The sequence below is a fragment of the Rana temporaria genome, chromosome 3 (genome assembly GCF_905171775.1).
Source record: "Rana temporaria chromosome 3, aRanTem1.1, whole genome shotgun sequence".
NCBI lineage: Eukaryota > Metazoa > Chordata > Amphibia > Anura > Ranidae > Rana > Rana temporaria.
In genome coordinates, this window is record NC_053491.1 from 89,251,928 (window position 1) to 89,265,035 (window position 13,108).

At 41.8% G+C, this 13,108-nt stretch overlaps 1 protein-coding gene across 1 annotated transcript in view; it reads left to right on the top strand.

Moving 5' to 3' along the window:
- The first annotated feature begins 11,017 nt into the window (after positions 1-11,017).
- LOC120931454 (probable DNA double-strand break repair Rad50 ATPase) overlaps positions 11,018-13,108 on the top strand; it is a 31,356-nt gene continuing 29,265 nt past the window's right edge. Inside the window, exons 1-2 of the mRNA XM_040342920.1 lie at positions 11,018-11,182; positions 11,755-11,906. Coding sequence (XP_040198854.1) covers positions 11,766-11,906 — 141 coding nt within the window. The 5' untranslated portion in view covers positions 11,018-11,182; positions 11,755-11,765. The remainder of the gene's footprint in view (positions 11,183-11,754; positions 11,907-13,108) is intronic.

A 13,108-nucleotide genomic window follows, 5' to 3' on the forward strand; every position in this document is an offset into this window, starting at 1 on the left:
GATGTTATGACATCACGCCCGGGTCCTGGAATGTAAACACAGCCGCAATCGCGGCTGAAAACATTAGATCGGTGAATTTTTTTTCACGATCTAATGCTTTCCAGCCTGGAGGAGAGATGTGGGGTCTTATTGACCCTGCATCTCTCCATAAAGAGTACCTGTCATAAACATTCCTATTACAAGGGATGTTTACATTCCTTGTAATAGGAATAAAAGTGATCAAAAAAAAAAAGTGTGAAAATAAAAGATCGAGTAAAATAATATATATATATATTTTTTTAAACGCCCCTATCCCCGGTAGTTCGCGTTTAGAAGCGAACACACACACATAAGTCCCGCCCACATATGTAAACGCAGTTCAAACCACACATGTGAGGTATCGCCGCGTGCGTTAGAGCGCCAGCACTAGACCTACTCTGTTACTCTAAATGTGTAACTTGTAAAAAATAAGCGATGCCTATGGAGATTTTTAAGTACTGACGTTTGGCGCCATTCCATGAGTGTACGCAATTTTAAAGCGTGACATGTTGGGTATCTATTTACTCGGCGTAACTTCATCTTTCACATTATACAAAAAAATTGTGCTAACTTTACTGTTTTGTTGTTTTTTAATTCACAAAACTTTTTTTAATTCACAAAGGCGTTTGAAAAATGATTGCGCAAATACTGTGCGAGATAAAAAGTTGCAATGGCCGGCATTTTATTCCCTAGGGTGTCTGCTAAAAAAACATATATAGTGTTTGGGGGTTCTGAGTAATTTTCTAACAAAAAAAATTATGATTTATGCATGTAGGAGTGAAGTGCCAAAATAGGCCCGGTACGGAAGTGGTTAACCACTTAAGGACCTTAGGTGTTTTTCAGATTTGGTGTTTGCAAGACTAAAACATTTTTTTTGCTAGAAAATTACTTAAAACCCCCAAACATTATATATTTTTTTCTAACACCCTAGAGAATAAAATGGCGGTCATTGCAATACTTTTTGTCACACCGTATTTGCGCAGCGGTCTTACAAGCACACTTTTTTTTTGAAAAAAAAACACTTTTTTGAATTAAAAAATAAGACAATAAATTTGGCCCAATTTTTTTATATATTGTGAAAGATAATGTTACGCCGAGTAAAATGATACCCAACATGTCACACTTAAAAATTGCGCCCGCTCGTGGCACGGCGTCAAACTTTTACCCTTAAAAATCTCGATAGGCGACGTTTAAAAAATTCTATAGGTTGCATCTTTTGAGCTACAGAGTAGGTCCAGGGCTATAATTATTGCACTCGCTCTAACGATCGCGGCGATACTACTTGTGTAGTTTGAACACCGTTTTTATATGTGGGCGCTACTCCCATATGCATTCGCTTCTGCGCGCGAGCTCGTCGGGACAGGGTGCTTTAAAAATTTTTTTTTAGTTTTCTTATTTATTTTGATTTATTTTATTATTTTTTACACTGAAAAAAAAAAAAAAAAATGTGATCACTTTTATTCCTATTACAAGGAATGTAAACATCCCTTGTAATAGAAAAAAGCATGACAGGTCCTCTTAAATATGATATCTGGGGTCAAAAAGATCTCACATCTCATATTTAGACTTAAATGCAAAAAAAAATAAAAAAAAAATGGAAATTTTGTCATTTGAAAAAATTACATTTAAAAAAATGTGCCTATAAGACGCATGGGCGGGACTGATGTTTTGACGTCACGTCCGCCCTGCTAGGCTGTGGGTGCCATCTTGCCCTCACTCGTATCCCCACACAGCAGGCTGAAGGACCCGATGGCTCCGGTAAGCGGCGGGAGGGGGGGGCCCTCTCCCGCCGACGATGACGGCGAATCCGCCGCGGAGACCGCCGTTATCGTTTACAGGACCGCTCATGCTAAAGATGGATACCTCGGTTGTGGCAGCAGCTGCTGCCGTTACCGAGATATCCATCTTTAAAAAACCGACGTACATATACATGAGCAGGTCCTTAAGTGGTTAAGGTCCTGGAGTGGCCTAGCTAGTCTCCAGACCTTAATCCAATAAAAAATATGTGGAGGGAGCTGAAGGTTTGAGTAACAAATGTCAGCCTCGAAACCTTAATGACTTGGAGAGGATCTGCAAAGAGGAGTGGGACAAAATCCCTCCTGAGATGTGTGCAAACCTCGGGGCCAACTACAAGAAACGTCTGACCTCTGTGATTGCCACCAAGTACTAAGTCATGTTTTGCGAAGGGGTCAAATACTAATTTCACTTATTTAATGAAAATCAATTGATAACTATTTTGAAATGTGTTTTTTTTTCAGGATTTTTTGTTATTCTGTCTCTCACTGTTAAAATAAACTTACCATTAAAATTATAGAGTGAGACCTTGATGGTGTTTTCTAACACTCACTAAATCTGAGATGCTTTTGTTTTGTTATAATATATCTTTTCAATAAACATAATTGGAACATTAAAATTATAGAGTGATCATTTTTTTGTCAGTGGGAAAATGTACAAAATCAGCAGGGGATCAAATACTTTTTTCCCCCACTGTAACTCTAGTACTAAAGCCATAGTATCTTGACTTCATTATTTTCATTATATTTACACCATAAATATGGGCCGTGGATGTGATTTTTTTACTGAATGTTTTTATTCAATTCTTAATGAATATGATCTTGCGGGCTTCGGTCCTCAAAATCGAACCTAAAATGGCTGCTGGTCACAACACTAACCTTAGTTTCTAAGGACTCACTAAAAATGACTGCTCACTACCTCAACCTAATAGGTTCCCATAGACTTCGGTCCTCAAAAACCAACCCAAAATGGCCGCCTTATATTTTCTGACACATGGAGATACGACAGGCTAGGGTCTTCAAAAACCTACCAAAAATGTCCGCTGTCATAATCTGCTATAATTAAGGAAGTAATAGAGGTGTCCTGCACGCTCCAGATGAAGTCAACAGACGAAACCGGTCGAGCAGCAGAACGCCACAACACTTCCTAATAGGACTATATGCGATTTTTACTCTACTAATACGTGAGTACCCATTTTAAAAGCTTTATCAATAAACTTTTTAAAAACGATAAAACACTGGTGGAGCCTTTTCTCTTGTACATGAGCTGGAGTCGAAAAACCAGAACAGCAGAAAGGTCGGTTTGATTGCCAGAGAGCGACACAGTGGCTTGCACTGTGAAGGTTCCATACCCCAAGAGGGGGTGTATATCTGGTGAGTGCGGACTTTGCAGGGGCACGGATTGCAGTGTCCACCCACTGGCATTAAAAGTGTCACTTTCGCCAAGCACACATCTATAAATATCCTGCACGAGGGAAATTCTTTTCAGATATTTTTTTTTCAGGATTTGTGCTGTTTTCACCTGCCAACAATGGAAGTTTTCATAGCCGTTTGATATTTGTTACACAGGATTTCATATGCACTTTAATATGTCTGCACCAACTGTTTTGTATTGATTGCAGTGGATTATTATTATTCTTGATTTGCACAGGTCTATTGAATTTATTGATTGCACAGTTTAATCAGCACAGGTGCACTCATGTTATTCTCATTGCACACCTTGTTATATTGCACACTTGCATCAGTTGCACCAAGCACGCATGCACTTTTGGACTATTTATATTTAACTCTGCTTTAAACTTCTCCATAACTTTATCCCTGACCTGTCTGGTCTGTTCCTTGGCCTTCGTGATGCTTTGTTCACTAAGGTTCTCTAAAAAACCTCTGAGGGCTTCAAAGAACAGCTGTATTTATACAGAGATTAAATTACACATAGGTGGACTCTATTTGCTAATTAGGTGACTTCTGAAGGCAATTGGTTCCACTAGATTTTAGTTAGGGGTATCGGAGTAAAGGGGGCTGAATACAAATGCACGCCACACTTTTCAGATATTTATTTAGTAAACCATTTATCATTTTCCTTCCACTTCACAATCATGTGCCACTTTGTATTGGTCTATCACATAAATTCAAGAGGGGAGTTTTGGGACTTTAAATGAGGCACAATGAATCAATTATTACCAAATGCTGTTTCTATGACATGCGTGTGTGTGTGTGTGTGTGTGTGTGTATATATATATATATACCATTTGATCAATATTCGTTGCGTCTCATGTGCTGCCAAGCTAACATATATGTATCCATTATGTTTAAGCCATGTGTGTATTTGCACGTATACATATGAAGTTACTTTTTTACTTGTTTCACACTACTGTCTCGAATAAATAATGTTTACTAACCTAACCACTCTACCTCCACAAGTCAATTGGCTCATTCAAAGTCCCACATCCCTTTGTTGTTTACTTGATCTATCACATAAAATCACAATAAAATACATTTACGTCTTTGGTTGTAACATGACAAAATGTGTAACATGACAAAAGAAAGCAGCAGCGAAATACTGCATTATGGCCACTAGATGGAGCCAACGATCATAAACATGTTAGACAAAATATAGGGATTGTTCATCATTGCTGTGCAACAGCAAATGTGAGACATTAGCACAGTGATTTTTTTTTATAACTAGACCTAGTATATTTATGGGGCAGTATACTCGGGAAACCCCAAAGAAAAGATTGAACTGATAACCATACCTCCCAACATTTTGAGATGGGAATGAGGGACACCTACTAACAAACGTATATAGGCATAGGCCACGCCCCCTTAAAGGGGAAATAACCCCCAAAAAAGGTTAATTAAATCCACAAGTGCTTTTTTTTTTACCTCTACTATTTTTTTTACCTCTACTATTCCTTTATATTGCCTTTTAAAATAAAAAAAATGCAGCAATTTAGAATTTGGATGAAAGATTCAGCACTGGGAAACACTTTTTGAAAGATAAAAAGTGCATTTTATATACAACTATATAGATCAGAGCAAAATGAGGGGGGCAGAGCGACATTGCTACAAATCAGGGACAGTTGGGAGCTATGTGATATCCAGTGGGTCATCCAATTACTAGCAAGGGCTGATGTTCACCCCCTACAGTGCTGTCACATTTGCTGTCTCCCCCACAGTGTCAGGCATTCAATAGCCCAATTGTCTTTTCCGTCTCAAGTTTCTTATTCTTCATATTCTTAGACTACTCATAAATATGTATTGACAGCATTGATTTGAGGCAGATTGATTGACAACACCACACCTATGGACACCCATGACCTTGCTGTTCACTCGTAGTCAGCCAGGTAAGAGCACGTGCCCTATTCACACAAACCTGCTGCTTTAGGAAAGCTGACTTATTATATTTCTGGAAAACTATTTTGGCATATTTATAAAAATTACTTATTCATCTAGCAAAACTGCATGTGCATTCCTTCTGTGCAAAATGCAAAATCAAATGTTACTGGGCTATTTTCTCTGCAGGTCAGATGTTCTTCATTCATTAGAATAGTGTGAATCTGGAAATTACCCCATTATGGTCACTTGATTGAGCTAAAAAAAACTTAAGTATTTCTTTCCTGTGATCCTTAGCTCCATCTAGTGTCCATATGCAGTATTTTCCTGATTCCACAGAACAAATGTACATTAGGTTTTGCAAGATGAATAGCTCTGCGCATATTTTATAAATACACATCTATGTATTTCTTGTGCAGTCATGTGGGCAATTGGATCTGGCCTGTAGGTCTAATTGCTTTATAATTCCTATGAGCTTTCTTACATATTAATAGCGCTAGACCGGCATTGATGACAATCAGGACAAATTTGTGCACTGGACCGATTTCCATAACTTGACAGTATAATAGTAATTGCACTGCCCCAGTTTTCACAGTATGGTACTAGTGACAAAGTGTAACGTCTTATTTTTTTCACATTAAAATTAAATTTTTTACAATACAAGCGATGCATAAGCACAGTTAGTCACAGAGAAAGCATTACTCAGAATTTCACCAGTTAGATGTGTTGCTGGTATGAACAGGAGAGAGGCGGTGACAGGCTAGCATACACCCATACAATGAGATAAGTGTAACGTCTTATAAACTTATAGATTAAATGTAAACCCCCCAACAACTTTTTTAGTACTGGTGTCCACCTGCTCTTTTTACTTGGGTAATGAAGGCAGTGATGTGTCAGTTCAGGTGTACATGGGCATCTTGAATAAATATAGTGGGTGCTTCTTTTTTTGTACCCATCCCTGAAATTATGCAAATAAAAATTGCATTTAAAGAATAGCTATCATATTTTTTGTTACGGTTCTGTCCCCCGTGGGACAACGTACATGTAACACTTAGTCCTATATTGCTAAGTGCTTTCAAAGCATAGGTTTGGGGTCCGACCTGCCCTCCTCGCCTCCTGCTGCAGCTGAACCAACAACAACTTTGAAGGAGACAGCTGATTTATAAGTGAAACTTGTCTCCGCTGCGAACAAGCAATGGAAAGAGGAATGCAGAGCCTGACATGTCCCTTCTCCCTCTGAATTACTCTTGCGGCTGCGAGTTCTCCGAGCCGAGACAGGCTGCACTTATGAATCAGCCGTCTCCTTCAAAGCTGTTGTTGGATCAGCTACGGCAGGCAGGGCCGGATTAACATAGGGTCTATTGGAGCTGCAGCTCCAGGCTCCTTCCTCAAGATAGGCCCATTTGCTCCCCCAAAAAAAAAAAAAGATCGACTTTGAGGATTGTAGCTCAGCCCAGGGGTCACAGATACCCCACATTTGGGGGGTATGTAGCTGAAGACCCACCACACCACTGGTCAAAATATGGGGCTACTATCATTTATGGTTCCGAAGATACGGGGCTGTCTGAAGCTACATACATAGCGGCCAGCAGCAGCAGACTGAGAGGATGAGATCACAGGGCCTATAATAATTATTTGTATATTACTTATGGTAATTAACCCCTTGCCACCCAGGCCAATTCTGACACTTCTCTCCTACATGTAAAAATCATCATTTGTTTTTTGCTAGAAAATTACTCAGAACCCTCAAACATTATATATATATATATATATATATATATATATATATATATATATATATATATATATAAAAAACACTAAAGTTAGTACGATTTATTTTTGTATACTAAGCGATGCTTTAATTTTTTTTTTTACAGGTTACATGTTTAGAGTTACGGAGGAGGTCTAGTGCTAGAATTTTTGCTCTCACTCTAACGATCGTGGCGTATGTAACCTGTGTGTATCTGGCTCTGATATTAGCCAGGGCCTTCCCAGGGACTGACTAGTATCTCTCCCCAGCCTGTCCCCACACACCCTCTCACCTGCTGACCTGTGGATGGGGGAATCACTCCTGCAGTGTTATTGTGTTCTGCCTGTGAATACAATGATCAGTGTTGCTAACTATAGATGGCAGCACTGATTGTTTTGGGAAAAACCTGACAGGCTGGTTGTACTCAAGTCAGATAATAGATTGACTTGTGTAAAACCAGCTAGTTCATACATAGATCGACTATGGCTGGTCTCTGCTTAATTGGCGTAATTTCAATCCATGTATGTACCACTTAACCACTACAAATTTCCTAAACATCCTTCCACAAACCTTTACATTTTTCCTTCCCAGATTCCTTCATTCCCCTCACCTGTACATACTCCACACTTCTCTCATGTACATACTACTCACTGTCATACCCTCCACACCCTCCTATACTTAGTGGCCGCTGTCATACCCTACACACTCCTCTCCTGTACATAGTGCCCGCTGTCATACACTTCTCTCCTGTACATAGTGCCCACTGTCGCACTCTCCACAATCCTCTCCTGTACATACTGCTCACTGTCATACCCTCCACACTCCTCTCCTATACATAGTGCCCACTGTCATACCCTCCACACTTTTCTCCTATACATAGTGCCCACCATCATACCCTCCACACTCCTCTCCTGTACATACTGTTCACTGTCATACCCTCCCCACTTCTCTCCTATACATAGTGCCCACTGTGATACCCTCTACACTTCTCTTTTATACATAGGGCCCACTGTCATACCCTCCACACGTCTTTCCTGTACATACTGCCCACTGTCATATCCTCCCCACTGTTCTTCTGTACATACTGCTCACTGTCTTACCCTCCACACTCATCTCATGTACATACTGATCAGTATCATACCATCCGCACTCCTCTCCTGTACATACTTCTTGCTCTCATACCCTCCACATTCCTCTCCTGTACATACTGCCTATTGTCATACCCTCCACACTCCTCTCTTGTACATACTGCCCACTGTCATACCCTCCACACTCTTCTCCTGTACAATACTGCTCACTGTCTTACCCTCCACACTCATTTAATGTACATACTGCTCAGTATCTACCGTCTATACTTCTCTCCTGTACATACTGCTCACTGTCATACCCTCCACACTCCTCTCCTGTACATACTGCCCACATTCATAAACTCCTCTATTGTACATAGTGTCGGATGTCATACCCTCCACACTAGTCTCCTGTGCATACTGCTCACTGTCATACCCTCCACACTCCTCTCCTGTACATACTGCCCACATTCATAAACTCCTCTATTGTACATAGTGTCGGATGTCATACCCTCCACACTCCTCTACTGTGCATACGGCCCACTATCATACCCTTCACACTCCTCTCCTGTAGATACTGCCCCCATCATACCCTCTGCACTCCTCCTCCTCTCCTGTACATACTGCTCACTGTCATACCCTCCACACTCCTCTCCTATACATAGTGCCCACTGTCATACCCTCCACACTTTTCTCCTATACATAGTGCCCACCATCATACCCTCCACACTCCTCTCCTGTACATACTGTTCACTGTCATACCCTCCCCACTTCTCTCCTATACATAGTGCCCACTGTGATACCCTCTACACTTCTCTTTTATACATAGGGCCCACTGTCATACCCTCCACACGTCTTTCCTGTACATACTGCCCACTGTCATATCCTCCCCACTGTTCTTCTGTACATACTGCTCACTGTCTTACCCTCCACACTCATCTCATGTACATACTGATCAGTATCATACCATCCGCACTCCTCTCCTGTACATACTTCTTGCTCTCATACCCTCCACATTCCTCTCCTGTACATACTGCCTATTGTCATACCCTCCACACTCCTCTCTTGTACATACTGCCCACTGTCATACCCTCCACACTCTTCTCCTGTACAATACTGCTCACTGTCTTACCCTCCACACTCATTTAATGTACATACTGCTCAGTATCTACCGTCTATACTTCTCTCCTGTACATACTGCTCACTGTCATACCCTCCACACTCCTCTCCTGTACATACTGCCCACATTCATAAACTCCTCTATTGTACATAGTGTCGGATGTCATACCCTCCACACTAGTCTCCTGTGCATACTGCTCACTGTCATACCCTCCACACTCCTCTCCTGTACATACTGCCCACATTCATAAACTCCTCTATTGTACATAGTGTCGGATGTCATACCCTCCACACTCCTCTACTGTGCATACGGCCCACTATCATACCCTTCACACTCCTCTCCTGTAGATACTGCCCCCATCATACCCTCCACACTCCTCTCCTGTACATACTGCCCACTGTGATACTCTCCACACTCCTCTCCTGTAGATACTGCCCCCATCATACCCTCCACATTCCTCTCCTGTACATACTGCTCACTGTCATACCCTTCACACTCCTCTCCTGTACATACTGTAACCCAACCTTACCCTTCACACTCTACATACTGCCAACTATCTTTCTCTCCACATTCCTCTCCTGTACATACCGTCCCCCCCCCCTCATCATACCTTCCACACTCGTCTGCTGTGCATACTGCCCCCATCATACCCTCCACACTCCTCTCCTGTACATACTGCTCACTGTCATACCCTTCACACTCCTCTCCTGTACATACTGTAACCCAACCTCACCCTTCACACTCTACATACTGCCAACTATCTTTCTCTCCACATTCCTCTCCTGTACATACCGTCCCCCCCCCCCCCTCATCATACCTTCCACACTCGTCTGCTGTGCATACTGCCCACTGTCATACCCTCCACACTCCTCTCCTGTACATAGTGCCCACTGTTATACCCTCCACATTCCTCTCCATCACATGCACATACTTTCCACTTTTATACCATCCATACTCCTCTCCTACGCCTCTTACCCACAAAAACAGTTCTTTAAAATTATATTAAATATCCTTAATATTACCAGCTCTAGAATGGGCACACTTTTGTTAGTTCAACTAAAGGAAATCTTCTCAGTCCTCATATTTGTTCTGCCCATTATTAGTACTTATTTAATTTTGTGATTACTACTGTGATGTATAGAGGAACATAGGGGATCTCAGCTACTCTAAATATAGCACTTGTAAAAAACATGTCCCTTAAAAATATTTTTGAAATGTTGGCAACTATGCACTTAGGCACTGCCCAAGGGCCACCGGGTCAGTAGGGGGCCCCATGAGAGGCTCCTGGGATCCTGTGATAATAAAGCGATAGTAAACTTTTCTAACATTACTACTTTTTAGAGGTAGGTTATGCCATAGTGTACAAGTATGCAGAGCATATTAGAGTACACTTAAATTGTCAGACTGAGCCACCCAGTGCTGCGATCTGTGATCAGTCCGGCGGGTCCCGGGCGCTTCCATCTTCACCTGGTCTTCCTTCTGGGCTCTGTGCCTTCGGTGACTTGCCTTGGCTGGGCTGCGTTGATGTCATTCCCATGCATGCTCATGTGCATCCTCTCTCTCTCATCCCCCCTTTTTCTCTCATCCTCCCTCCCTTACCCCTCACCCCTCTCTCATCCTCTCTCTCTTTCTTATCCTCCCTCTCTCTCTTTAATTTAATTTGTTATAACAAAAAATTGTTTGTATATTTACTTATTTATTATTTATAAAAGGCCCACCAAAATCCTCAGCACCAGACCCATGATGTTCTTAATCTGGCGCTGACGGCAGGAGGGGACCGAAGCAGGTTGGACCTCACCTAACTATTGTTATAAATTCACTTAGCAACATGGGACAAATTATTACATGTACTGTACTTGTCCCAGACGAGACAGAACTGTAACACAAATTAAAATGATAGATCTTCTTTCAAATGTTTTCTTGTACATTCTATCCTATCATTGTTTTGGGAGAGAAGTGCCGGCACTGGTGTTTGTTGTTTTCAGTCATGGATAGCAGGGTGTGTGTTGGATGTAGTATATAAAGCAGACGGTTGAGTCAGACCTGTTTATAGTAACAAGCAGGGAGCAGCACCACACTCTTCACACTTCTACATCCTCAGGTAAGTGATGGGGATGATCTTTGAGTGCTTTTCAGCTCCAGCAGAAGAGGATAGTCAGGTGTGCTGTGCACTCAGGGAGGTGTCAGTAAAAATCCTTTCTCCAATGCAATTTCCTAGTCCCCTAGAGCAACCTACTTAAAGAGAACCTGTACTGCAATATGTAAGCTATCGTTGCAAATCTCCCTCTCAAAATGTTAGTTGTCTGCCTGATCTGGTACAGATGTGCTGAACAGGATTTCAGACTTCACTTGCTGCATACTTTTTCTAGGTCAGTAACTCAGAGAGTATTGCAAAGACAGTAGGACAGACAGATTTTTCAGAAGAAGGAAATAAATGGCACCATTTGAATTTTTCTCTCTGCAGGTTTCCTTTAAACAGTCCCTTATATATATATATATATATATATATATATATATATATATATATATATATATTTTTTTTTTTTATTAAATCCACAAAAGTTGACACTTAACTATAAAATGGTGTATTGTGTAATACATGGGGGTTATGCTGAGTGTAAAAAAAAATACAAGTCACTGTCACAAAGCATATGGCTATTTTTTTTATTACAGGTCACGTTGGAATGGATTCCAGACCTGACTGGGTTGAGGACATTGACCAGCCTGCAATGGTGGTTCTAGCATCTAATCACTTATCCAAGATGGCAAGAAGAGCCAATCATATCACAGAGGAGGTGACTAAGATAAGACAGAGGGTTGACAAGGTGAGCTTTTAACAATTATATTCTCTCTTTAAATTGGTTATAAACCTCTGAAGTGAAAAATTAACAAACATATCCCTCTAGAGCAGTGGTTCTCAACCTATGGGCCGGGACCCCCTCGGGGGTCAAATGATGATTTGCCAGGGGTCACCAAATCCTGGGCTGTTCCTGAAGCCCGCACCACTCTCCCAGCCTTTTTGCGGCTGCCCAGCATTGCTGTCCCTGAAGCCTGTGGCCACATATTTGGGCTGTTCCTCGAGCCCAAGGCCACCCACTCAGCCTCTTCGCAGCCGCCCATTCAGTTCACGGCATGGCTGGGGGGCAGAGACTAGATGTCCGCTGACTGGTGAGGATTGTGAGATGGGAGGGGCTGGAGGAGACCCTGTCTCCTGACTTCAGCATAGGTGTCACTGCTACGAGACACTACAAAGTCGGAGACACAGTGAGTAACACTACCTGTGATTTATAGTTGCCATTAAAAGTCCCCACTACAGTTCTCAGATCAGCAGATGACCTTGATCAAGAGCACCTAAGTTGGCTGATCAGACCTCCCCCACTACTGCCACTCATCTCAACCCCCCCTCCAAGGAGTAAGAGAAGGAATAAAAATAGAGAATACATGGAAGTGAGAGGAAAAGAGGGGGCGGAAGAATGAAAAAGGGAAAGAATGAGAGAAAGAACAAGAAAGATGGCTAGAGAGAGGGATGGGGGGGAAAAAAATAAATTGGGATAGAGAGAGATAAAAGGGAAAGAAAGGAGAAGAAAGAAAGTGGTACGTCTTAAAATGCACCATATGAGGTTTTAATACTGTTCAAAGTGGAAGGGACTCAGGGAGTGCTAAATGTCCATGGGTTGGGGGCACAAATTACTTGTCTTGCCTTGGGTGCTGACAGCCCACACTTCGAAAATAATTTTATTGTTGGGGGTCACGGCACTAGAATTTTATCAAGGGGCCACGGCACTAGAAAGGTTGAGAATCACTGCTCTAGAGTATGTACTAACCTCAGTCCAAAGCACCTAGTGTTGTTCCTATCTGCTCTCTCTTCCCTCTGGTATTTGCATACTTAGTATTTGAGTAATTTCTGACAACTTATGCCAACACTACAGAATCCCGGGGGAACAGTTCCTCAACACCCCCCCCCCCATCACATAGAAGGTCATTGATTGACAACCGCAGCTGTGCATGTTTCCCTATGAGACTGTGT